Here is a 27,063-nt window from a genome sequence, read left to right on the forward strand (position 1 = left end):
CTGTATCTCAATACCATATTCCCGCTCTCTCCCCATACCCCTTGATGCCTTTTGTGTCTAGAAATCTATCGATCTCCTTCTTAAATATATTCAGTGACTTGACCTCCACAGCCTTCTGTGGTAAAGAATTCCACAGGTTCACCACCCTCTGAGTGAAGAAATTTCTCCTCATCTCAGTCCTTAATGTCCTACCCCATATCCTGAGACTGTGACCCCTTGTTCTAGACCACCCCCCCCAGCCAGGGGAAATATTCTCCCTGCATCCAGTCTGTCTAGCCCTGTCAGAATTTTATACGTTTCAAAACGTCAGAAAACATAGCCTTGGTTTAAATCGCCTAATATCCACAGCAGTGATAATGTGGAAGAAGGTTATGGCTTTGCTGTGGTTGGTAATGACCACAATGGCTCATCAAGTGATGCTTTTCATTTAGTGCTGCACTTTGGCATATTGGTTGGAGATTGTACTCAGTTCATGCTTGTTATTTTTGAGTTGAAGTCTTGTTGAGACTAGCTTTTTGTACTAATGAAAGAATTTCTTATAAAGAGGGGACTGGGGAAAAGCACTCGTCATATATTTTTGCATTCCATATGACTCGACAGACAAGAAGTTTATTATAAAAATAGCACAAAAGGGGCAGCTGATTCTTAGCTGACCAGTTACTGTAATATTTCTCAGTAAAGTTATTGCCGTTGTTTCCGCTCTTTAGGATCTGCGCCATGTGTTCAAATAGTGATGAGCAGACACTTGCCGCACACCCAGAGCTCACGGGTAGCCCAACTCATGGGGTCAAGCCCAATCTAATTCAGCTTTCTTCCATCCTTGCTTTCTGTCGCATCAAAACATAAACTTGCACCACCACCTCCAAGTTCCCCTCCAGGTCACACCAAATCCTGACTTGGAAATATATCGGCCGATCCTTCATCATCGCTGGGTCAAAATCCTGGAACTCCCTCCCTAACAGCACTGTGGGAGCACCTTCACCACACGGACTGCAGCAGTTCAAGAAGGCAGCTCACCACCACCTTCTCCAGGGCAATTAGGGATGGGCAATAAATGCTGGCCTTGCCAGCGATGCCCACATCCCAGGAATGAATTTTTTAAAAATCATACTTCCTGTCGCACTATCCCACTCTACTTTGTTGACAACACTCCATGGTTACAGAGCATACTAGTAAGCAACTCCATGGGAGAGCTGCTTTAATATAAAATAATTCACTAGGACATGGAATATTACTGGGAAATCATGCCTATTAAACTGCACAAATCTCAAGCAGCAAAAACAATGTTTTATTGTCTTGCAAGCAATGAAACTTCAGCACCAAATCCTGCTCACCCATCGCCCCTGTCCATTCTGACTACATTGGCTTCGTTCCCCCAATTTTAAATTCCCATCCTCGTGTTCGAATCCCTTCATGGCCTTGCCCCTCCCGATCTCTGTAGCCTCCTCCAGTCCTTCAATTCTCCCTCGCCTCCTTTCGTTCCCCTGACTGGCCTCTTGTGCAAGCCCCTCCCTTCACCCCACCGACGGCTGCCGTGACTTTATCCACCTACCCCGCACTCTGGAATTCCCTCCGTCTCTCTCTCTCTTCCTTTACGGCCCTCCTGAAATCCCAGCTCTGATCAAATCCCCTCCTAATATCTGCTCCTTTGGCTCGGAGTCTGTTTTTGCCTGATTACGTCGCTATGCAGTGCCTTTGAATGATTCTCTATGTTGATCGCCTTATCTGAGGAAGGATGTTCTTGCCATGGAGGGAGTGCAGTGAAGATTCACCAGACTGATACCTGGGATGGCAGGAATGATGTATGAGGAGAGATTGGGTCGATTGGGCTTGTACTCGCTGGAGTTTAGAAGAATGAGAGGGGATCTCATTGAAACTTATAAAATTCTAACAGGACTAGACAGACTAGATGCAGGAAGGATGTTCCTGATGGCAGGGGTGTCCAGAACCAGGGGTCACAGTCTAAGGATAAGGGGTAAGCCATTTAGGACAGAGATGAGGAGGAATTTCTTCACCCAGAGAGTGGTGAACCTGTGGAATTCTCTACCGCAGAAGGCAGTTGAGGGCAATTCATTAAATATATTCAAGAAGGAGTTAGATATATTTCTTAAGGCTAAAGGGATCAAGGGATATGGGGAGAAAGCAGAGACATGGTACTCAATTTGGATGATCAGCCATGATCTCATTAAATGGCAGAGCAGGCTTGAGGGGCCGAATGGCCTACTCCTGCTCCTATCTTCTGTTTCTATGAGACGCTGTTTAAATGCAAGCTGTCGTCGTTGTTTACACTGCATCTGTAAGGTTGGCCGTCCATCACGAATGACGAAATACTGCGATGCGCGGAGGTTTAGGAAGGGAATTCCAGAGGTCACCTTCGTCCAAATGGCTGGTCTTCATGGCTAAGCTCAGACAGCGAGGTCATTGGTCTATGCAACTGTGAAGAGGGGACCGAACAGCTGAGTGACATCCTGTGCTCACCTGATGGGGCCCACAAGCACAATTCTGAGGAGCGATCACAGTGAAATTCAGCAAAAAACAGGGCACCCCGGCTAGTTTCCCCCTCCATTAGCCAGGAGTGCTGAGGCCAGTTGTAGTAGTTCTACTTTGGTCTCCTTACCTAAGGAAGGATTCCCTTGCCATAGAGGGAGTGCAACAAAGGTTCACTAGAATGGTTCCTGGGATGGGAGGATTGTCCTATGAGGAGAGATTGAGTAAACTAGGCCTATATTCTCTAGAGTTTAGAAGAATGAGAGGTGATCTCATTGAAACATATAAAATTCTTACAGGGCTTGACAGGGTAGATGCTGGGAGGATGTTCCCCCTGGCTGGGGAGTCTAGAACCAGGTGTCACAGTCTCAGAATAAAGGGTCGGCCATTTAGGACTGAGATGAGGAGAAATTTCTTCACTCAGAGGGTGGTGAATCTTTGGAATTCTCTGCCCCAGAGGGCTGTGGAGGCTCAGTCGTTGAGTATATTCAAAACAGAGAGCGATAGATTTTTGGACTCTAGGGGAATCAGGGATATGGGGATAGTGCAGGAAGGTGGAGTTGAGGTTGAAGATCAGCCATGATCTTATTGAATGGCGGAGCAGGCTCAAGGGGCCGAATGGCCGACTCCTGCTCCTATTTCTTATGTTCCTGCATCCCTACCTCTGCTCCCGCTGAGATCAGCCTTTCCAGCTAACAGCACAAAGCAGAGATATGTGTAGAGCTTCTCTGAGCTTCTTAGTACTGAGCAGTTTAATCAGCATGATCTTCAAACAGAAACTGTAGGTTCAAATATTGAAACCCAGGGCTGGCTGAAAGCTCCCAGCACACTAATGATGACTCATGTTACCTTGGTTACAGAAGTTGATGGAGTACATTTCTTCTTAATGAAAGCTCCTGACGACAACTTCATTAACATATTGAAGTGGTTTGGTGTGACAAATTGCGGGCTCCCTGCCATATATAGAGCTGAGGGTTGTTTGCAAGGACTGAGGCTTATAATAGAGGGGACTTTGAACCTGTCAATCGAAGCTGTAGTCAAAATCGGGCTTCAGAGCTGAAAGCTACCGCCACAGCCAACGATTGGGTTTTAGGTATAAGGTCGGCCCGATTTTAACTCCAGGTGGATTCCCCTGCTCAGGCCTGAGTTAAAATTACAGTTGGGTCACAATGATGTCATCGGGCCGCAACATGCCTATGTAAAGAAGGACCCCTGTTGGCTCCGGGCGGGTGTCCTTTCTGCCTGCTCAGGAGAGCAGGTTCAAATCGCAGATGTTGCCATCCTGGCGGCTTTCGGACGGGTAAGAGCCAGCGAGATTTTAACTGCCCGCCCGCCAGGTCACTCATCAAACAGCAAACAGAGTCTATTTACACATGAACTACAGCACAGTCTCCAAACTCATCACTGAAACTACAGCAAATGGAGTCTGCCGAGTACAACAGGATTATTTCTCCAGCAAAATGCAATGAGTGGAGGACAATTAATTATGTATGTAAAATCAATCCCTGTTGCTTACAGAAGCCCTGCAGTGGGTAGTCAAAGCTGCCCAATGCATTACCGGCACCCGGCTACCGACCATAGAGCACATATACCAGAAACGCTGTTTACGGAGGTCACGGTCCATCATCAAAGACCCTACCCACCCCAGCCACAGTCTGTTCACCCTCCTGCCATCTGGGAGACGCTACAGATGCATTCGCACCCGTACGACCAGATTTAGGAACAGCTTCTTTCCCAGGGCTGTCATCCTACTGAACTCCACAAATAAACTCTAAAGCCTGCACATCTGCCAATGCACTTTATTATGGTTATGTTTATGTAATGTATTACAAGCCAAATGTATGTTGAATGTTTAAATGTCTTCATCTAAATGTACACTCTCAGGAGCCGCAAGCCTACATTTCGTTGTACTGAACTTGTGCACTAACAATGACAATAAAAGTTGATTTGATTTGATTTGAAGTCGACGGGGGAAATTATCCAATCCTCTCCATTCTGGCCGGAACTTGTGGCCTCACTACATACAGTCACGAGAAAATGTCACACTGATGCAGTAATGGGTGGTGTTGAGGTTGGGACTGAGGCGCATTGCACAGCAAGTTTTACTCTGCGCACAACCATATTCTACTTACCTTGGGAGTGACTGATACCAAAACCGGGTCCCTGAAATAGAAATTATTCCACTTCACATTGCCAACTTCACATCCCCCTACCTTAATGAGTACCAAATTCGCAGAAAGAAGTCAATAAGCCTGAACCTCTATTTTAAGAACCTGGTGGTCCTTATCCTTGGCCAGTGACTCATTCAGTGACTCTGCGCAGAGGTCAGCCGAGGACAAATCGGGCTTGGGTGTGATGCCACACGAGATTTATTAGCCCATCCAGCCTCCCACATGAAGAAATGGATGGTGGGCAGACATCACCCGTGGAAATGTACTACATAGGAACATAGGAACAGGAGGAGTCCATTTAGCACCTCGCGCCTGTTCCGCCATTCACTGAGATCATGGCTGATCTACGACCTAACTCCATCCACCCGCCTTTCCCCCATATCCCTTAATACCTTTGGTTAACAAAAGGCTATCAATCTCCGATTTAAAATTAACAATTGATCCAGCATCAATTGCTGTTTGCGGAAGAGAGTTCCAAACGTCTACCACCCTTTGTGTGTAGAAGTGTTTCCTAATTTCACTCCTGAAAGGTCTGGCTCTAATTTTTTGACTATGCCCCCTAGTCCTAGAATCCCTAACCAGTGGAAATAGTTTCTCTCTCTCTACCCTATCTGTTCCCCTTAATATCCTGAAAACTTCGATCAGATCACCCCTTAACCTTCTAAATTCTAGGGAATACAATCTCGCCTCGTAATTTAACCCTTGGAGTCCGGGTATCATTACGCTGCACTCCCTCCAAGGCCAATATATCCTTCCTAAGGTGCGATGCCCAGAACTGCTCACAGTGCTCCAGGTGTGGTTTAACCAGGGCTTTGTACAGCTGCAACATAACTTCTACCCCCTTGTATTCTACTGCAGGAAAGGGAGATAAGCTACATAAAAAGAAGAAAATATTGCAACATGAACCATTGAAATTCTGGATCTTTTCAGCGAAATTGAGAGAACCGCCCGAAAAAAACTCAGTGCCTTCTCACAGAACAGTGAACTGCGGAGACTTCTGGCCAAACCGCCCAGCGAAGGACTGTTTGTCCTTTAGGCCGTTGAACACAGGGCTTAAAGTTACAGTCTGGCACAAGAGCAACAGCACCCCCAAAAAAACATTTAAAGGCAAGGGTTTCGTTCTTATTAAAGAGGCAATACCTTGCAACATGACAGAGCAGTACAGACCGGAAGATTGCAGGTTTCACCCCTGCGCTACGATGAGTGAGTTGACCTCCGCTGCGGTGATTAGCAGAGAAGCCCCACTCTTTGATGTCAGCACCAGGAATGGGTGAATATCCTCCCTGCACACTCCCAGATGAACCTTTAAATGCAATGTGGCCAAGGCTGCTTTATATACCCCCATCCATGACGTCATTGGACCGGCACCATTTTAACAGGGCCAGGAAACGTGCAGGCCTGCCTTAAGGATATACTTGCCATAGAGGGAGAGCAGCGAAGGTTCACCAGACTGATTCCTGGGATGGCAGGACTGTCGTACGAGGAGAGATTGGGTCGACTAGGCCTGCATGCACTAGAGTTTAGAAGAATGAGAGGGGATCTCATTGAAATGTATAAAATTGTGACAGGGCTAGACAGACTGGGTGCAGGGAGGATGTTTCCCCTGGCTGGGGAGTCTAGAACAAGGGGTCACAGTCTCAGGATACGGGGTAGGACATTTAGGACTGAGATGAGGAGAAACTTCTTCACTCAGAGGGTGGTGAACCTGTGGAATTCTCTACCACAGAAGGCTGTGGAGGCCAAGTCACTGAATATATTTAAGAAGGAGATAGATAGATTTCTAGACACAAAAGGCATCAAGGGGTATGTGGAGAGAGCGGGAATATGGTATTGAGATAGAGGATCAGCCATGATCATATTGAATGGCGGAGCAGGCTCGAAGGGCCGAATGGCCGACTCCTGCTCCTATTTTTCTATGTTTCTATGTTAATAGGCGCTATTAAGGGAAAGTCGCTCTGAGGAGGGGGATGATAAGAAGAACGCCGTTCTGACTCGCCCAGGTAATGAAAATTCTGGCCATTGTCTTTGGCTCCCATAATTTCCTGCTCTCCGCACCCGTCCATAGTTAAACCTGAAGCTACGCAAATGAGCAAAGTTCGGAAAACAGGAACAATTTGAAACTATCTAAAATCTTCCAATTACTGTAGTCTTTTGAGTCTGTACTGCGCCCATATTTTAAAGGGGGTGCAAGAACAGAGAGACCTGGGGGCTGTTTGTGCACAGATCTTTGAAGGTGACAGGATAGGTTAACAAAGCAGTTACTAAAGCCTGGGCTTTATAACTAGAGGCACAGGGTGCAAAAAGCCAGCTGGAGTATTGTGTCCAAATCTGGGCACCACACTTTAGGAAGGACGCGAAGACTTCGGAGAGGGTAACAGGAGAGATTTTCTAAAATGGTCCCGGGGGATGAGGGAATACAGTTACGTGGCTAGACTAGAGAAACTGGGGTTGTTCTCCTTGGAGCAAAGAAGGCTGAGAGGGTATTTGCTGGAGGTGTTTAGAATCATGAAGGGTTTAGATAGAGTAAATAAAGAGAAACTGTTTTCAATGGCTGATGGGTCGCTATTTAAGGTGATTGGTAAAAGAACCTGAGGAAAAACATTTTTAGGAAAGTCTGGTTAGGATTTGGAATGCGCTGCCTGATAGGGCGGTGGATACAGATTCAATAGTAGCCTTCAAAAGGGAATTCGACAAATACTTGAAGGAGAAACAATTACAGGGATATGGGGAAAGAGCAGGGGGGTGGGACTAACGGGATCGCTCTTCGAAAGAGCTGGCGCAGACTCGATGGGCCGAATGGCCTCCTTCTGTGCTGTCCGATTCTATGAAATCAACCAGGATATCTGATCCTTCCGCAATTTGCGGCTCAGCGGAGGATGGGAATCGATGTTCCGTTGCGCCGTCAAACAGTCCACTGATGGCCCCGGCTCACGCCGCAAGGTCAACGGTTTGGGCAAAGTGCAAAGGGGGAGCAACCCCCTGCGAGTGCGGGACAGTCTCCAAAATAGGACTCGCCGCCTTCAAAGAGAGGAACAGAGGGGAGAAAATTGGCGGGCATTACCCACTTAATAAGGCCCGCACCCCTCCCATTTGATTGTTTTTGGACATCCCTTCCAACCTTAGAGAAAGAGCGAGACTCCGCTAATACATCACCATGATTTATAGGACCTCCCGATGGTCAGTGGTCGAGTGAAGCCCATGGGAAATTAGCACTATGTTGCTTTTGGCAAAACACTTTTAAAGAATGGGGCCAGAAGCATTTAAAGGGACAGTGTCATTCTTGGGAGTTTTTTTTTGGTTCCAACTTCTCTCGCGATGGTCCCGCAGTTCTTGTCACCCACAGTCAGGGACTGGCCCCTTTCTATGTCCGCGCCCACCCCCGCCCCTTAGAGAGCTATTTAATGAAGAGGCTACTTTTGAATGCCAACATCCCCAGCATCGAAGCTTTGACCACGCTCAATCAGCTCCGATGGACGGGTCACATTGTCCGCATGTCCGATACGAGACTCCCCAAAACAAGCGCTCTACCCGGAGCTCCGACACGGCAAGAGAGCCCCAGGTGGGAAGCGGAAACGCTTCAAGGACACCCTCAAAGCCTCCTTGGAAAAAGTGTAACATCCCCACCGACACCTGGGAATCCCTGGCCCAAGACCGCACAAAGTGGAGGAGAAGCATCCGGGAAGGCGCTGAACACCTCGAGTCTCTTCGCCGGGAGCAAGCGGAAGCCAAGCGCAAACAGCGGAAGGAGCACACGTCAACCCAAGCACCCCACCCACCCGCCCCTTCAACCACCGTCTGCCCCACCTGTGACAGAGACTGTAGGTCCCGCTTTGGACTCATCAGTCACCTGAGAACTCATTTTTAGTGTGGAAGCAAGTCATCCTCGGTTCCGAGGGACTGCCTAAGAAGAAGAAGTAGTCACTGCTGTAATGTAGGAAAGGCAGCAGCCAATTTGCGCACAGCAAGCTCCCACAAGCAGCAATGAGGTGATGAGCAGATAATCTGTTTTCGTGATGTTGGTTGAGGGATAAATATTGACTATTGGCCACCATTGATCTGCAATGTTCCCTTTAAGGTGTGCGACCGCAAGGCGCTCCGGGCGGGTCCCGCCAAGCAGGCGAGCCGGCTTTTAAATTGAGAAAGTGACGCAAACGCGGACTTTTTGAACGTTAAAGGGACCACACAGCCCCAGGACAAAATCACGGGGAACATTATTGGTATGTAAGGTAGGGGTTGTAAACTGTCAAAACTGCTAAATGTGAAGTTGGTTGCAGCTCAATAAATGGAGTTGTGATTGATTTCCCATGCGAGGTCGGATTTTATCGAACCCAACGCTCGTCTGAGAACATTACAACCGAGGGACAAGCAGTTTCCCTTTAATTCAAAGTGTGAGTTATTAAAGTAGGTCCCAGGTTGAATAGTCAAACTTAAATCGATCAAGAGAAAGTGTCCGAGGATTAACTGTCTGTCAGTGAGAGAGACATGTTGACGTTGGGTTTTATTCCTCCCCACACTACCTGGGAGAAATCCTGCCTCTCACCGTTGACCTGACCCACTCCCTGCTCATCTCACCTGTTCCTCCGACTCTCGGTTTTCAATATTCCCAAGTTTTTGAGAGAATGCTTCGCAGCCATCCCGTTTAGCTCTGGTTCCCCGATGAGTATGAGTCAAGGGCCATCTCCCTGGCAACGCTGCTGTTTCTTAGTTACTGCAAAGGCAGAAGGAGAGCCAAGAGGCTGAGGCAGATCAAGATTGGAAAGTGGCAAATGTGACACCATTGTTCAAGAAAGGGTGTAAGGACAATCCCAGTAACTACAGGCCGGTCAGTTTAACATCAGTGGTGGGTAAAGTTATAGAAACAATAATCAAGGGAAAAAATTAACGGGCACTTGGAGAGATTTAAGCTAATTAAGGAGAGCCAACACGGATTTGTAAAAGGCAGAAATAACAACAGAAAATGCTGGAAAAACTCAGCAGGCCAGGCAACATCCGTGGAGAGAAATTAGAGTCAAAGTTTCGGGTCAAAACCCTTTGTCAAGACTAAAGAGGCACAGGGAATGAAATAGATTAAGAGGCCAGGCTGGGAGAGGACAAAAGAGAAGAGACATTAAGAGGTATAAACTGAAAGTAATGAAGATGAACAAGGTTGAAGAGCCAAATGGAGACCCCGTCGAAGAGAAGAGCAGAACTTCTTCAAGGTAGGCATTCCTAGAAGAGGTGCGGCAGTGAACCAAACACTAGAACGATAGCAAAATACTGCAGATGCTGGAAATCCGAAATAACAACAGAAAATGCTGGAAAAACTCAGCAGGCCAGGCAACATCCGTGGAGAGAAATTAGAGGCAACGTTTTGGGTCAAAACCCTTTGTCAAGACTAAAGAGGCACAGGGAATGAAATAGATTAAGAGGCCAGGCTGGTAAAAGGCAGATTGTGTTTGACTAATCTAATTGAATTTTTCGATGAAGTAACAGGGAAGATTGATGACGGGAATGCAATGGATGTTGTCTATATGGATTTGCGGAAGGCGCTTGACAGAGTACCACATAGAAGGCTGGTTAACGAAATTGAGGCAGCGAGTGGTGAGGACCTGGAACTCGCTGCCGACGGAAGTGGTGGAAGTGGAGACACTCAATGTTTTCAAGGGGAGACTGGATGGGCACTTGAGGGAAATAAACTTGCAGGGCTACGGGGATAGAGCGGGGGAATGGGACTGACTGGATTGCTCTACAGAGAGCCGGCACGGACTCGATGGGCCGAACGGCCTCTTTCTGTGCCGTTATGACTCGATAAGAGGGGGCATTAGTGAATGAAACGTGTGCAGTGTGGGCTCCTTGTCGTCGCCTCCCCTCCTGACTCAGGATTTAACATCTCAAGCCTATTTCTTTTCTGTAGCTGTTTAAAGAAAGTTTATATAGCGGCTTTCAAGACCACAGGACATCCCAAAGTGCTAATGTAAAGGGCACGTTCACCACATGGACTGCAGCGGTTCAAGAAGGCGGCTCACCACCACCTTCTCGAGGGCAATTAGGGATGGGCAATAAATGCCAGCCTTGCCAGCGATGCCCACATGCCGCGAATGAATAAATGAAAAAAGAAATGATGTGTAGCGACTGTTTCAGGAGCCTTGTATCTCGCAGGCCTTGCCTCCCAGCACAGACTCTGCCATCAGTGACGCGGCCTCCAATCGTCCCGTCACAACCTTCCGGCACGCCCTTCCCCAAGCCGTGCTCGCCCCGCTTTCAGAAGCCTCCCCAAAGCCAGCCTCATTAACCGTGCCTTTGGCTACTTACCCTGAGTAGCCTCCCACACTCCTGCTGGGTGTCTGTTGGGCTGCAGTGAAGGTGCTGCACTAACACAAGTTCTTGCTGTGGTCCTGTTTGAGCTGACTCTCTCTTCAAGGGGTAGAAATTGGTTATGTGTTGCACCTGTTTTTTCAGGCGTAAAACGGGCACACTGCAGATCGGAGGGGCAGTACTGAGGGAGCGCTGCATTGTCAGAGGGGCAGTACTGAGGGATCACCGCACTGTCGGAGGGGCAGTACTGAGGGAGCGCTGCATTGTCAGAGGGGCAGTACTGAGGGATCACCGCACTGTCGGAGGGGCAGTACGGAGGGAGCGCCGTACTGTTGGAGGGGCAGTACTGAGGGAGCGCTGCACTGTTGGAGGGACAGTACTGAGGGATCGCCGCACTGTCGGAGGGGCAGTACTGAGGGATCGCCGCACTGTCGGAGGGGCAGTACTGAGGGAGCACCGCACTGTCGGAGGGGCAGTACTGAGGGAGCGCCGCACTGTCAGAGGGGCATTACTGAGGGAGTGCCGCACTGTCGGAGGGGCATTACTGAGGGAGCGCTGCACTGTCGGAGGGGCAGTACTGAGGGAGCGCCGCGCCGCACTGGCGGAGGGGCAGTACTGAGGGAGCGCCGCGCCGCACTGTCGGAGGGGCAGTACTGAGGGAGCGCCGCGCCGCACTGTCGGAGGGGCAGTACTGAGGGAGCGCCGCGCCGCACTGTCAGAGGGGCAGTACTGAGGGAGCACCGCGCCGCACTGTCGGAGGGGCAGTACTGAGGGAGTGCCGCACTGTCGGAGGGTCAGTACTGAGGGAGCGCCGCACTGTCGGAGGGACAGTACTCAGGGAGCGCCGCACTGTCGGAGGGGCAGTACTGAGGGAGCGCCGCACTGTCGGAGGTGCCGTCTTTTGGACGAGACATTAAACCGAGGCCCCGTCTGCTCCTCTCAGGTGGATGTAAAAGATCCCACGGCCACTATTGGAAGAAGAGCAGGGGAGTTATCCCCGGTGTCCTGGGGCCAATATTTATCCCTCATTCAACATCACTAAAAACAGATTATCTGGGTCATTATCACATTGCTGTTTGTGGGAGCTTGCTGTGCACAAATTGGCTGCCGCGTTTCCTACATTACAACAGTGACTACACTTCAAAAAGTACTTCATTGGCTGTAAAGCGCTTTGAGACGTCCTGAGGTTGTGAAAGGCGCTGGAGAAACGTGAGTCTTCATCTTTTTCTTTTACCCGAAATACTTCACACATACAAGTTCAGTTCGTTGACCTTCCAAACAAAGACACTGACAAAGTGTTCTTGAGGACGTTTTTATACTGTATTAATAAATACAGAAAGATTGAAATGTTCTTGTCTAGATAAAGAACGCAAACAATAGTGGAATGCTTATGGTCTGTGACTAGAGGGATATGCCTTTAGGATATTACAGATCCTAATTTTTATCTATAGCTTCACAAAGGGACTGTAGAATTCAGAAGGTTAATACTTGAGATTACTAGGACACCACAAGGCTCTGGATGTGGAGAACCGCACAGAAGTAGCATCTGTCCAGAAGTAGAATCTTCTTGGCTGGAGTCCTCCAAGAATGCCCACGAGAGGAAGGAGGCTCAATAGCAGTAATCCGAATAATCTTCCTCCACATAGTTGGCTGGGAATAAACCGACCTGAAAAATATCCAGAGAGCAGGCAATGTTACAGACGGGCCACGTGTACCCACCAACTCACAAACTATCAGCAGGGACTGCAGCGGTTCAAGATGGCAGCCCAGCCACCCCCACCTTCCGAAGGGGCAACTCTGGGATGTTCTCATATCTTTGGAATTCTCTACTACAAAGGGCTGTGGATGATGAGTCTTTGAGCATATTCAAGGCCGAGATCGATAGATTTTTGGACTCTAGGGGAATCAAGGGATATGGCGATCGGGCCGGTGAATGGAGTTGAGGTCGATGATCAGTCATGATCTCATTGAATGGCGGAGCAGGCTCGAGTGGCCGTATGGCCGACTCCTGCTCCTATTTCTTATGTTATTATGGACAATAAGTGCTTCCCAGCGACGCCCACATCACGAGAATGATATAAAGAACCCCAGCTTGGTCTTTCACCGCTCCCCCCCCACCCACCCCAAGCTGTTCCAAGTAGGGCTGCTCAGATTGTGTGACAATTGAGGTTTGACAGCATGATGAGGGATGGGATGTGACATCACTGACTCTCAAAGGGGTGGCATCACCATGACGTCCCACCAACTGTCTCCATTTGTGCCATCCTATAATTAATATTCTATTAATTGAGTTTTCAGTGTCAGCCCTGGCTCAGTGGGCAGTGCTCTCGTCTCTGAGTCAGAACGTTGGGGGTTCAAGTCCCCACTCCAGAGACTCGAGCACAAAAATCTAGGCCGACGCTCCTAGTGCAGTACTGAGGGAGCGCCGCACTGTCGGAGGGGCAGTACTGAGGGAACGCTGCACTGTCGGAGGGGCAGTACTGAGGGAGCGCCGCACTGTTGGAGGGACAGTACTGAGGGAGCGCTGCACGGTCGGAGGGAGCAGTACTGAGGGAGCGCCACACTGTTGGAGGGACAGTACTGAGGGAGCACCGCACTGTCGGAGGGGCAGTACTGAGGGAGCGCTGCACGGTCGGAGGGAGCAGTACTGAGGGAGCGCCACACTGTTGGAGGGGCAGTACTGAGGGAGTGCCGCACTGTTGGAGGGACAGTACTGAGGGAGCGCCGCACTGTCGGAAGGGCAGTACTGAGGGAGCGCCGCACCGTCGGAGGGGCAGTACTGAGGGAGCGCTGCACTGTCGGAGGGGCAGTACTGAGGGAGCGCTGCACTGTCGGAGGGGCAGTACTGAGGGAGTGCTGCACTGTCGGAAGGGCAGTACTGAGGGAGCACCGCACCGTCAGAGGGGCAGTACTGAGGGAGCGCCGCACTGTCGGAGGGGCAGTGCTGAGGGAGTGCCGCACTGTCGGAGGGGCAGTACTGAGGGAGTGCCGCACTGTCGGAGGGGCAGTACTGAGGGAGTGCCGCACTGTCGGAGGGGCAGTACTGAGGGAGCGCCGCACTGTCGGAGGGGCAGTGCTGAGGGAGTGCCGCACTGTCGGAGGGGCAGTACTGAGGGAGTGCCGCACTGTCGGAGGGGCAGTACTGAGGGAGTGCCGCACTGTCGGAGGGGCAGTACTGAGGGAGTGCCGCACTGTCGGAGGGGCAGTACTGAGGGAGCGCTGCACTGTCGGAGGGGCAGTACTGAGGGAATGCTGCACTGTCGGAGGGGCAGTACTGAGGGAGTGCTGCACTGTCGGAGGGGCAGTACTGAGGGAGTGCCGCACTATCAGAGGGGCAGTACTGAGGGAGCGCTGCACTGTCAGAGGGGCAGTACTGAGGGAATGCTGCACTGTCAGAGGTGCCGTCTTTCAGATGAGACGTTAAACCGAGGCCCCGTTTGCTCTCTCAGGTGGACGTAAAAGATCCCACGGCCAGTATTTCAAAGAAGAGCAGGGAAGTTCTCCCCGGTGTCCTGGCCAATATTTATCCCTCAATCATCTGGTCATGATCTCATTGTCATTTGTGGGAGCTTGCTGTGCGCAAATTTTCTACATTACAACAGTGACCACATTTCACAAGTGCTTTTGGACGTCCCGAGGTCGTGAAAGGCTTTATATCTAAATTCAAGTTCTTTCTGTTATGGAACATGTACAAACGGGGTTGTTTTAAGCTTTGGAATTATCGAATGCGTGGCCGGCGAGGGTCAACTGCGGATACAGCGCGGAAGGAAAAGGGGGAAAAATAATTAAAGGTGGAAGGCGCGAGTTTTCCGCACGCACCTTGCCGTATACTTCTCCTTTCCACCAGCCGGCCGACGCTTTCTTGTTAATGATTTTAACTACGTCTCCTTCTTTCAAGCTCAGCTCCGAGCGGTCCCTGGCTGAGAAGTCGTACCTGGCCTTCGCTGTCCCGTAGCACTTCAAACTCGTCCCTGACAAATTCAAAACGAGAAAGGAAGAATCACCAGCTGGCGGTAACTGTACCTTTGTGATTCCCCCCTCCCCCCCTCTGTTGCAGAGCGACTCTGCGGCACCACTTTGTGCTCATTTCTCCCTTTGGGTCGCTAGCTCTGATTGGACCTATTCCTGGAGGAGTCGACTCACGACCTCCCGTCTCCAACCGCTCCGCCCCCGCAGGGAGGTTATGATGGAGCTGTACAAAACGCTAGTTAGGCCACAGCTGGAGTACTGTGTGCAGTTCTGGTTGCCACACTATAGAAAGGATGTGATTGATTTGGAGAGGGTGCGGAGGAGATTCACCAGGATGTTACCTGGGCTGGAGCGCTTCAGCTATGAAGGCAGACTGGACAGGCTGGGGTTGTTTTCCTTAGAGCAGAGAAGGCTGAGGGGGGACCTGATTGAGGTGTACAAAATTATGAGGGGCATAGATAGGGTAGATAGAAAGGAACTTTTCCCCTTAGTAGAGGGGTCAATAACAAGGGGGCATAGTTTCAAGGTAAGGGGCAGGAGGTTTAGAGGGGATTTGAGGAAAAACTTTTTCACCCAGAGGGTGGTTGGAACCTGGAACTCACTGCCTGAAAGGGTGGTAGAGGCAGGAACCCTCACAACATTCAAGAAGCATTTAGATGAGCACTTGAAAGGCCATAGCATACAAGGCTACGGACCAAGTGCTGGTAAATGGGATTAGAATAGACAGGACTTGATGGCTGGCGTGGACACGATGGGCTGAAGGGCCTCTTTCTGTGCTGTATAACTCTATGACTCTATGACTCCTGCCATTGGTCGCCCAACATGTCCATCATAATGGCCAATCCCACGGCCAATCGGAAAGCAAACAGACTCTTCATCCCCCTTGATTGGATGATTCTGGACTGTCAGTCAAACAGCCTTTTCTCCCCATCACTAATAATTTTTAAATTAATAAACAAAAGTGTTCAAAGAAATTTATAAGAAAAACTATTTTTTTATTGCCCCTGTGATTTTTCTCCTGGGTGTTGCTCCCCGCAGTGTCCCGGAGATTAATCTTCAATTCCTGGAGACTCCAGGTCAATCCTGGAGGGTTGGCCACCCCTATTTCTCCCCTTCTTTTCCGAAAGCAGTGACTCCTGCTACGGAGGGCCTCCGGTATCTCACCAAGAGGTATTTCTTCACAGGCGAGCCTTGACAGCGACTGTCGGTGGGGTCGCCGTGTCAAGTCCAACCCTGTTCATCACCCAATAGCCACGCCTGTACAATCCCAGCAATTGGGATGGGAGCAGGGGAAGGGGTTGCTAGATGGTGACCAGGAGCAGGGATTGTGACTGATATTTTTCATCGTTTCCATGGAAACACTCAGGACAATTATAGGCCTCCTCCCACCCCACTGATGCCCTAACACAGATGAGGGATGAAAGCTGAACTCTCCTGATATGTATGGCGTGGTACCACATCATGTGGTATAGTTACTCTCTGAGCCATTGAGGCAGCTGATTGTTTTAGTGTCAATCTAATAACTTTTACCAGCTTTTTATTTCCAGATTTTTTTTTTTTTTTTTTAAACTGAATTCAATTTCTTAAACTGCCAAGGTGGGATTTGAATTCACATTATCTGGATTATTAGTCCATTAACATAACCACTAACGTGCCCACAAAACTTGTCTTCTATTTTACGTTAAATAGGTTAACGCCGCTTGGCTCAGCGGGCAGCACTCTCGACTTAGTCAGGAGGTTGTGTGTTCAAATCCCACTCCAGAGACTTGAGCACAAAAATCTAGGCTGACACTCCCAGTGCAGTGCCGAGGGAGTGCCGCACTGTCGGAGGGGCAGTACTGAGGGAGTGCTGCACTGTCGGAGGGGCAGTACTGAGGGAGCGCCGCACTGTCGGAGGGGCAGTACTGAAGGAGTGCTGCACTGTCGGAGGGGCAGTACCGAAGGAGCGCTGCACTGTCGGAGGGGCAGTACTGAGGGAGTGCCGCACTGTCGGAGGGGCAGTACTGAAGGAGCGCTGCACTGTCGGAGGGGCAGTACTGAAGGAGTGCTGCACTGTCGGAGGGGCAGTACTGAGGGAGTGCCGCACTGTCGGAGGGGCAGTACTGAAGGAGTGCCGCACTGTCGGAGGGGCAGTACTGTGGGAGTGCCGCACTGTCGGAGCGGCAGTACTGTGGGAGCGCTGCACTGTCGGAGCGGCAGTACTGTGAGCGCCGCACTGTCGGAGGGGCCATCTTTTGGATGAGACGTTAAACCGAGGCCCCCGTCTGCTCTCTCAGGTGAACGCAAAGGATCCCGCGCTGCTATTTTGAAGAAGAGCAGGGGAGTTCTCCCTGGTGTCCTGGGGCCAATATTTATCCCTCAATCAACATCACTAAAACAGATTATCTGGTCATTATCACATTGCTGTTTGTGGGAGCTTGCTGTGTGCAAATTGGCTGCCGCGTTTCCTACATTACAACAGTGACTCCACCTCAAAAAGTACTTCATTGGCTGTAAAGTACTTTGGGACGTCCTGAAAGGCGCTGTAGAAATGCAAGTCTTACTTTATTAAATAGTGAACAAAGGAATTTCATCTGAGTGATTTACACAGTGAAACTCCTCATTGCTATTAGTTAATTTTGAACTATGCATAATTTGGTGCTTTGGGCAATGGTGACTGGGCACATGGTTAACAATGAATGGAAATCTATCTAAAGTGCAGCAGGCTGTACCCTAGAGAAGTGAACGAGATCGCAGACGAGATGGGAACACAAAGTCCCCAGTTCTTGCATCTCCTTGTTAACTCACCTGAAAGTCTAGAAACCACTCTGATCTCCGGTTCTTTAAAAGGATTTTGCAAAGTTGTGTCCATTGTTTTAAAGCATTCCTTTAGGGAATTATGTTGGTAAAAGTCCACCAAATCCTGCAGTGAAACAAATACTTGTTTTAACTTTGTTTGGTGCAGATGATTTTTTGTGTGAAATAACTGACTATTTCAACAGTGGGACCATTACATAACCGGTTGATTAACACAACCGACATAAAGTAATGCAGTGACCTGAGAGTTAACAGTTTGGTCTCCTTACCTAAGGAAGGATATACAGGAAACTCTTTTTTATCCGGCACCGACAGGACCGGCGTGGTGCCGGTTTATCAAAAAGTCCGGATTACAGAGAGTTATATTAAAAGGTACGAGAGCTCCGTACACAGCAACAAATCCAGGCTTCCCTGTTGCTTAGCAACAGCTGCAAGAACCCCAGCCACAGACCAAGCGTCCCTGTTGCTTAGCAACAAGTGCAGGAACCCCCGTTTACACAGCCAAGAATCAAGAAACGGCCACTAATATGAAGAAAAACTTAACTGAACCGACTCCTGAATTTTGCCGGTTAACCGAGATTTCCGGTTGTTTGGGTGCCGGTAAATCGAGAGTTTCCTGTACTTGCCTTAGAGGGAGTGCAACAAAGGTTCACCAGACTGGTTCCTGGGATGAGAGGATTGTCCAATGAGGAGACATTGCGTAGACGAGGCCTATGTTCCTTAGAGTTTAGAAGAATGCGGGGCGATCTCATTGAAACATACAAAATTCTTACCGGGCTTGACAGGGTAGATGCAGGGAGGTTGTTTCCCCCTGGCTGGGGACTCTTGATCCAGGGGTCACAGTCTCAGAATAAGGGGTCGGCCATTTAAGACTGAGATGAGGAGAAATTTCTTCACTCAGAGGGTGGTGAATCTTTGGAATTCTCTACCCAGAGGGCTGTGGAGGCTCAGTCGTTGAGTATATTCAAGACAGAGATCGATAGATTTTTGGGCACTCAGGGAATCAAGGGATATGGGGATAGGGTGGGAGACATAGAAACATAGAAGATAGGAGCAGGAGTCGACCATTCGGCCCCTCGAGCGGATCGTCCAAATTCAGTACCCTGTCCCTGCTTTCTCCCCATATCCCTTGATCCCTTTAGCCTTAAGAAATATATCTAACTCCTTCTTGAGTATATTTAATGAATTGGCCTCCACTGCCTTCTGTGGTAGAGAATTCCCCAGGTTCACCATTCTCTGGGTGAAGAAATTCCTCCTCATCTCTGTCCTAAATGGCTTACCCCTTATCTTTAGACTGTGACCCCTGGTGCTGGACTCCCCCGCCATCGGGAACATCCTTCCTGCATCTAGTCTGTCCAGTCCTGTTAGAATTTTATAAGTTTCAATGAGTTCCCCTCTCATTCTTCTAAACTCCAGCGACTACAAGCCCAATCGACCCAATCTCTGCTCATACGTCATTGCTGCCATCCCAGGTATCAGCCTGGTGAATCTTCGCTGCACTCCTTCCATGGCAAGAACATCCTTCCTCAGATAAGGCGACCAAAACTGCACACAATACTCCAGATGTGGTCTCACCAAGGCCCTGTACAGCTGCAGCAAGACATCCTTGTTCCTGTACTCAAACCCTCTCGCTACGAAGGCCAACATACCATTTGCCTTCTTAACCGCCTGCTGCACCTGCATGCTTACTTTCAGCGTCTGGTGCACAAGGACGCCCAGGTCTCGTTGCACTTCTCCTTCTCCCAATCTATTGCCATTCAGATAATAATCTGCCTTCCTGTTTTTGACACCAAAGTGGATAACCTCGCATTTATCCACGTTATATTGCATCTCACATGCTTCTGCCCAATCACCCAACCTGTCCAAATCATACTGGAGTTTCTCAGTATCCTCCTCACAGCACACACGCCCACCCAGCTTTGTGTCGTCTGCAAACTTGGAGATATTACATCTAGTTCCCTCATCCAGATCATTAATATATATTGTGAATAGCTGGGGTCCAAGGACCGATCCCTGCGGTACCCCACTAGTCACTGCCTGCCACTCGGAAAAAGAGCCGTTCATTCCAACTCTTTGCTTTCTGTCTGCCAACCAGTTCTCTATCCAAGTCAATACCTTGCCCCCAATCCCATGTGCGTTAATTTTACACGCTAATTTCTTATGCGAGACCTTATCGAAAGCCGTTTGAAAATCCAAATTCACCACATCCACTGGTTCTCCCTTATCTATTTTACCAGTTACATCTTCAAAAAATTCCAGTAGATTAGTCAAGCACGATTTACCTTTTGTAAATCCATGTTGACTTTGTCCAATCCGGTCACTTTTTTCCAAGTGCTCTGCTATTACATCCTTGATAATGGACTCTAGCATTTTCCCCATGACCGATGTCAGGCTTACCGGTCTGTAATTCCCCGTTTTCTCTCTACCACCCTTTTTGAAGAGTGGGGTAACATTAGCTACCCGCCAATCCCTGGGTACTGTTCCAGAGTCTATCGAATTTTGGAAGATGACTTGCAATGCATCTACTATTTCTAGGGCCACTTCCTTAAGTACCCTAGGATGTAGATTATCAGGCCCTGGGGATTTATCGGCCCTCAATCCCATCAATTTCCCTAACACCATTTCCCTACAAATACTGATTTCTATCAGTTCCTCCCTGTCATTAGACCCTATGTTCCCCGACATCTTTGGGAGGTTATTTGTGTCCTCCTTTGTGAAGACAGAACCAAAGTATGTATTTAATTGGTCTGCCATTTCTTTGTTCCCCATGATAAATTCCCGTGATTCTGACTGCAAGGGACCTACGTTTGACTTCACCAATCTTTTTCTCTTCACATATCTATAAAAGCTTTTGCAGTCAGTTTTTATGTTCCCTACAAGCTTACTCTCATACTCTATTTTCCCCCTCTTAATTAATCCCTTTGTCTTCCTTTGTTGAATCCTAAACTGCTCCCAATCTTCAGGTTTACTGCTTTTTTTGGCCAATTTATATGTCCTCTCCTTGGATCTTATGCTATCCCTAATTTCCCTTGTTAGCCACGGTTGAGTCACCTTTTTTGTTTTATTTTTATGCCAAATTGGGATGAACAAATTCTGTAGTTCATCCATGCGATCTTTGAATGTTTGCTATTGCCCATCCACCGTCAACCCTTTGAGTGTCATTCCCCAATCAATCCTACCCAACTCGCACCTCATACCATCGTAGTCCCCTTTATTTAAATTCAGGACTCTAGTCTCTGAGTCAACTATTTCACTCTCCATCTTAATGAAGAATTCTATCACATTATGATCGCTCTGACCCAAGGGGCCTCGCACAACAAGATTGCTAATTAATCCTTTCTCATTACATAATACCCAGTCTAAGATGGCCTGATCTCTACTTGGTTCCTCGACATATTGGTCCAGGTGGAGTTGAGGTAGAAGATCAGCCATGAACAGCAGAGGGCGAAAGCTTTGCAAGTGACAAAAACAAAACAAAATCAGAAAGGAGCTGTAGACGCCAATGAATCAAGACTCAAATCGTAGAATCCTACAGCACAGAAGGAGGCCATTTGGCCCATCGCGCCTGTGCCGGCTCTTTGAAAGAGCTCTCCAATTAGTCCCGTAGCCCTTTCCCCATGGCAATATTCCAGAGTTTCCCCATAGTCTTTCCCCATAGCCCTACAAATGATTCCTTTTCAAGTATATATCCAATTCCCTTTTGAAAATGACTATTGAATCTTCTTCCTCCACCCTTTCAGGCAGCGCATTCCAGATCACAAGAACTCACTTCTCCTCATCTACCCCTTGGTTCCTTTGGCAATTATTTTACATCTGTGTCCTCTGGCTACCGACCCTCCTGCCACTGAAAACAGCTTGTCCCTACCTACTCTATCAAAACTCTTCATAATTTTAAATCTCCCTATAACCGTCTCCACTCTAAGGAGACCAACCCCAGCTTCTCCAGTCTCTCCACATAACTGAAGTCGCTCATCCCTGGTATCGTTCGGGTAAATCTCCTCTGCCCCCCTCTCCAAGACCTTGACATTCTTCTCCGAGGCCTTGACATCCTTCTCCAAGGGTCTTGTCATCCTTCTCCAAGGGTCTTGACATCCTTCGCCAAGGGTCTTGACATCCTTCGCCAAGGGTCTTGACATCCTTCACCAAGGGTCTTGACATCCTTCGCCAAGGGCCTTGACATCCTTCTCCAAGGGTCTTGACATCCTTCGCCAAGGGCCTTGACATCCTTCTCCAAGGGTCTTGACATCCTTCTCCAAGGGTCTTGACATCCTTCTCCAAGGGTCTTGACATCCTTCTCCAAGGGTCTTGACATCCTTCTCCAAGGGTCTTGACATCCTTCTCCGAGGTCTTGACATCCTTCTCCGAGGTCTTGACATCCTTCTCCGAGGTCTTGACATCCTTATCCGAGGCCTTGACATCCTTCTCCGAGGCCTTGATCCTTCTCCGAGGCCTTGATCCTTCTCCGAGGCCGTGACATCCCTCTCCATGGCCTTGACATCCTTCTCCAAGGCCTTGACATCCTTCTCCGAGGTCTTGACATCCTTCTCCGAGGTCTTGACATCCTTCTCCGAGGTCTTGACATCCTTCTCTGAGGCCTTGATCCTTCTCCGAGGCCTTGATCCTTCTCCGAGGCCTTGATCCTTCTCCGAGGCCTTGACATCGTTCTCCGAGGCCTTGACATCCTTCTCCAAGGCCTTGATCCTTCTCCGAGGCCTTGACATCCTTTTCCAAGGTCTTGACATCCTTCTCCAAGGCCTTGATACATGTGTTAAAGTCAGTGGTTGCCAGAACAGGCCTAGGGTAGAAGCCATCACAAATTGCGTTATAAAGCTAGGAAACAGTGTTAAAAGCTCTGGATCACCATGGCAGTGATCTCTTACGGCGGTGGGCGGGAGACAACTCTGCTACTGGTTAAAGTATAAAAGCTAGTCTGGTCATGGTACCGGCACTGGTGTAAAGCTGCCACGATTTGAAGGTCCAGCATATACTCACCAGTAGTGATTTGAAGGCCCTCTTCTCCGTCACGCGAAATAAACTATCTGCCGTTGTCACCTTGATGTGCTTTACTTCTACATTGAACCTGTCACAAAACACCGTGAAATATTAACGCTCCGAAACCTGTTGTCCAAAAGATCTCACAGAACATCTTCTTAATTCTGAGAAATCGTGCTTTGCAATGATAGCATCAGAATCTTTGGTAAATTTGATGCTTTTTTAACAGCTGAATTAATAATTTTACAATAACTGGGTGAACAGGCCCTTTGAAATAGGATTAAAAAATTCATTATTTGTTTGCGAATATCTCAAAGTGTAACTTTACCCCAAAGAAGTCTGATAAATGGAATAATCAATATTCCAGAGTTTCAGCCGTGGCTCAGTGGGCAGCACACTCGCCTCGGAGCTGGGAGGTTGTGGGTTCAAGTCTCACTCCAGAGACTTGAGCACAAACATCTAGGCTGACACTCCCAGTGCTGCACTGAGGGAGTGCCGCACTGTCGGAGGGTCAGTACTGAGGGAGTGCCGCACTGTCAGAGGGGCAGTACTGAGGGAGCGCCGCACTGTCGGAGGGTCAGTACTGAGGGAGCGCCGCACTGTCGGAGGGTCAGTACTGAGGGAGCGCCGCACTGTCGGAGGGTCAGTACTGAGGGAGCGCCGCACTGTCGGAGGGTCAGTACTGAGGAAGCGCCGCACTGTCGGAGGGTCAGTACTGAGGGAGCGCCGCACTGTCGGAGGGTCAGTACTGAGGAAGCGCCGCACTGTCGGAGGGTCAGTACTGAGGGAGCGCCGCACTGTCGGAGGGTCAGTACTGAGGGAGCGCCGCACTGTCGGAGGGTCAGTACTGAGGGAGCGCCGCACTGTCGGAGGGTCAGTACTGAGGGAGCGCCGCACTGTCGGAGGGTCAGTACTGAGGGAGCGCCGCACTGTCGGAGGGTCAGTACTGAGGGAGCGCCGCACTGTCGGAGGGTCAGTACTGAGGGAGCGCCGCACTGTCGGAGGGTCAGTACTGAGGGAGCGCCGCACTGTCGGAGGGTCAGTACTGAGGGAGCGCCGCACTGTCGGAGGGTCAGTACTGAGGGAGCGCCGCACTGTCGGAGGGTCAGTACTGAGGGAGCGCCGCACTGTCGGAGGGTCAGTACTGAGGGAGCGCCGCACTGTCGGAGGGTCAGTACTGAGGGAGCGCCGCACTGTCGGAGGGTCAGTACTGAGGGAGCGCCGCACTGTCGGAGGGTCAGTACTGAGGGAGCGCCGCACTGTCGGAGGGGCAGTACTGAGAGAGCGCCGCACTGTCGGAGGGGCAGTACTGAGGGAGCGCTGCACTGTCGGAGGGGCAGTACTGAGAGAGCGCCGCACTGTCGGAGGGGCAGTACTGAGGGAGCGCCGCACTGTCGGAGGGGCAGTACTGAGAGAGCGCCGCACTGTCGGAGGGGCAGTACTGAGAGAGCGCTGCACTGTCGGAGAGGCTGTTTGTGGAGCTTGCAGTGTGCAAATTGGCTACCATGTTTTCTACATTACAACAGTGACTACACTCCAAAAAGACACTTCATTGGCTGTGAAGCGTTTTGGGACATCCCAAGATCATAAAAGGCGCTGTAGAAATAAAAGTTCTTTCTATCTTTCTCTTCCCCCACGCCACTTCCCTCGAAGTTTCCTCTTCCCAAGCACCATGTTCTCAGTTAGTAAAATGGATATTTAGCTGAATTTTATCCACATCAATAATACACTAGTCCCAGATATAAATACATACACACTGCCATAAGTCTCATCTCTCCCTCACACACAGATGTGCGTGCACGCACTGTACGGGTTAATCCTGTCACACTCACTGTACGGGTGAAGCTCGTCACATGCACCGTACGGGTGAACCTCGTCACACGCACTGTACGGGTGAAGCTCGTCACATGCACCGTACGGGTGAACCTCGTCACACGCACTGTACGGGTGAACCTCGTCACACAAACTGTACAGGTGAAGCTCGTCACATGCACCGTACGGGTGAACCTCGTCACACGCACTGTACGGGTGAACCTCGTCACACACACTGTACGGGTGAACCTCGTCACACGCACTGTACGGGTGAACCTCGTCACACGCACTGTACGGGTGAACCTCGTCACACGCACTGTACTGGTGAACCTCGTCACACGCACTGTACGAGTGAACCTCGTCACACACACTGTACGGGTGAACCTCGTCTACACACTGTACGGGTGAACCTCGTCACACACACTGTACGGGTGAATCTCGTCACACACACTGTACAGGTGAAGCTCGTCACATGCACCGTACGGGTGAACCTCGTCACACGCACTGTACGGGTGAACCTCGTCACACGCACTGTACTGGTGAACCTCGTCACACGCACTGTACGAGTGAACCTCGTCACACACACTGTACGGGTGAACCTCGTCTACACACTGTACGGGTGAATCCTCGTCACACACACTGTACGGGTGAACCTCGTCACACGCACTGTACGGGTGAACCTCGTCACACGCACTGTACAGGTGAATCCTCGTCACACACACTGTACGGGTGAACCTCGTCACACGCACTGTACGGGTGAATCCTCGTCACACACACTGTACGGGTGAACCTCGTCACACGCACTGTACGAGTGAACCTCGTCACACACACTGTACGGGTGAACCTCGTCACACGCACTGTACGGGTGAACCTCGTCTACACACTGTACGGGTGAACCTCGTCACACGCACTGTACGGGTGAACCTCGTCACGCACACTGTACGGGTGAACCTCGTCACATGCACTGTACGGGTGAATCCTGTCAAACGCACTGTACGGGTGAACCTCGTCACACGCACTGTACGGGTGAACCTCGTCACACGCACTGTACGGGTGAACCTCGTCACACGCACTGTACGGGTGAATCCTGTCAAACGCACTGTACGGGTGAACCTCGTCACACGCACTGTACGGGTGAATCCTGTCAAACGCACTGTACGGGTGAACCTCGTCACACGCACTGTACGGGTGAACCTCGTCACACGCACTGTACGGGTGAACCTCGTCACACGCACTGTACCGGTGAATCCTCGTCACACGCACTGTACGGGTGAATCCTGTCACACGCACTGTACGGGTGAACCTCGTCACACACACTGTACGGGTGAACCTCGTCACACACACTGTACGGGTGAACCTCGTCACACGCACTGTACGGGTGAACCTCGTCACACTCACTGTACGGGTGAAGCTCGTCACATGCACCGTACGGGTGAACCTCGTCACACGCACTGTACGGGTGAAGCTCGTCACATGCACCGTACGGGTGAACCTCGTCACACGCACTGTACGGGTGAACCTCGTCACACAAACTGTACAGGTGAAGCTCGTCACATGCACCGTACGGGTGAACCTCGTCACACGCACTGTACGGGTGAACCTCGTCACACGCACTGTACGGGTGAACCTCGTCACACACACTGTACGGGTGAACCTCGTCACACGCACTGTACGGGTGAACCTCGTCACACGCACTGTACGGGTGAACCTCGTCACACGCACTGTACTGGTGAACCTCGTCACACGCACTGTACGAGTGAACCTCGTCACACACACTGTACGGGTGAACCTCGTCTACACACTGTACGGGTGAACCTCGTCACACACACTGTACGGGTGAATCTCGTCACACACACTGTACAGGTGAAGCTCGTCACATGCACCGTACGGGTGAACCTCGTCACACGCACTGTACGGGTGAACCTCGTCACACGCACTGTACTGGTGAACCTCGTCACACGCACTGTACGAGTGAACCTCGTCACACACACTGTACGGGTGAACCTCGTCTACACACTGTACGGGTGAATCCTCGTCACACACACTGTACGGGTGAACCTCGTCACACGCACTGTACGGGTGAACCTCGTCACACGCACTGTACAGGTGAATCCTCGTCACACACACTGTACGGGTGAACCTCGTCACACGCACTGTACGGGTGAATCCTCGTCACACACACTGTACGGGTGAACCTCGTCACACGCACTGTACGAGTGAACCTCGTCACACACACTGTACGGGTGAACCTCGTCACACGCACTGTACGGGTGAACCTCGTCTACACACTGTACGGGTGAACCTCGTCACACGCACTGTACGGGTGAACCTCGTCACGCACACTGTACGGGTGAACCTCGTCACATGCACTGTACGGGTGAATCCTGTCAAACGCACTGTACGGGTGAACCTCGTCACACGCACTGTACGGGTGAACCTCGTCACACGCACTGTACGGGTGAACCTCGTCACACGCACTGTACGGGTGAATCCTGTCAAACGCACTGTACGGGTGAACCTCGTCACACGCACTGTACGGGTG

General features: G+C 50.1%; 2 protein-coding genes across 4 annotated transcripts in view; both read right to left on the minus strand.

Moving 5' to 3' along the window:
- Positions 1–9,313, minus strand: part of LOC147097728 (uncharacterized) — a 30,569-nt gene extending 21,256 nt beyond the window's left edge. Inside the window, exon 1 of the mRNA XM_085971769.1 lies at positions 9,231–9,313. The gene's annotated coding sequence lies outside the window, so the exon portion shown is untranslated. The remainder of the gene's footprint in view (positions 1–9,230) is intronic.
- A 2,943-nt stretch (positions 9,314–12,256) lies between these two features.
- vav1 (vav guanine nucleotide exchange factor 1) overlaps positions 12,257–27,063 on the minus strand; it is a 174,446-nt gene continuing 159,639 nt past the window's right edge. For all 3 annotated transcript variants that reach the window (XM_085971773.1, XM_085971772.1, XM_085971771.1), the window contains exons 24-27: positions 22,710–22,797; positions 17,709–17,823; positions 14,772–14,923; positions 12,257–12,618 (exon numbers count right to left, since the gene is read on the minus strand). In XM_085971773.1, coding sequence (XP_085827899.1) covers positions 12,562–12,618; positions 14,772–14,923; positions 17,709–17,823; positions 22,710–22,797 — 412 coding nt within the window. In that variant the 3' untranslated portion in view covers positions 12,257–12,561. The remainder of the gene's footprint in view (positions 12,619–14,771; positions 14,924–17,708; positions 17,824–22,709; positions 22,798–27,063) is intronic.

Source organism: Somniosus microcephalus, chromosome 31, assembly GCF_052327205.1.
Source record: "Somniosus microcephalus isolate GS21.2 chromosome 31, FLI_Smic_1.0, whole genome shotgun sequence".
NCBI lineage: Eukaryota > Metazoa > Chordata > Chondrichthyes > Squaliformes > Somniosidae > Somniosus > Somniosus microcephalus.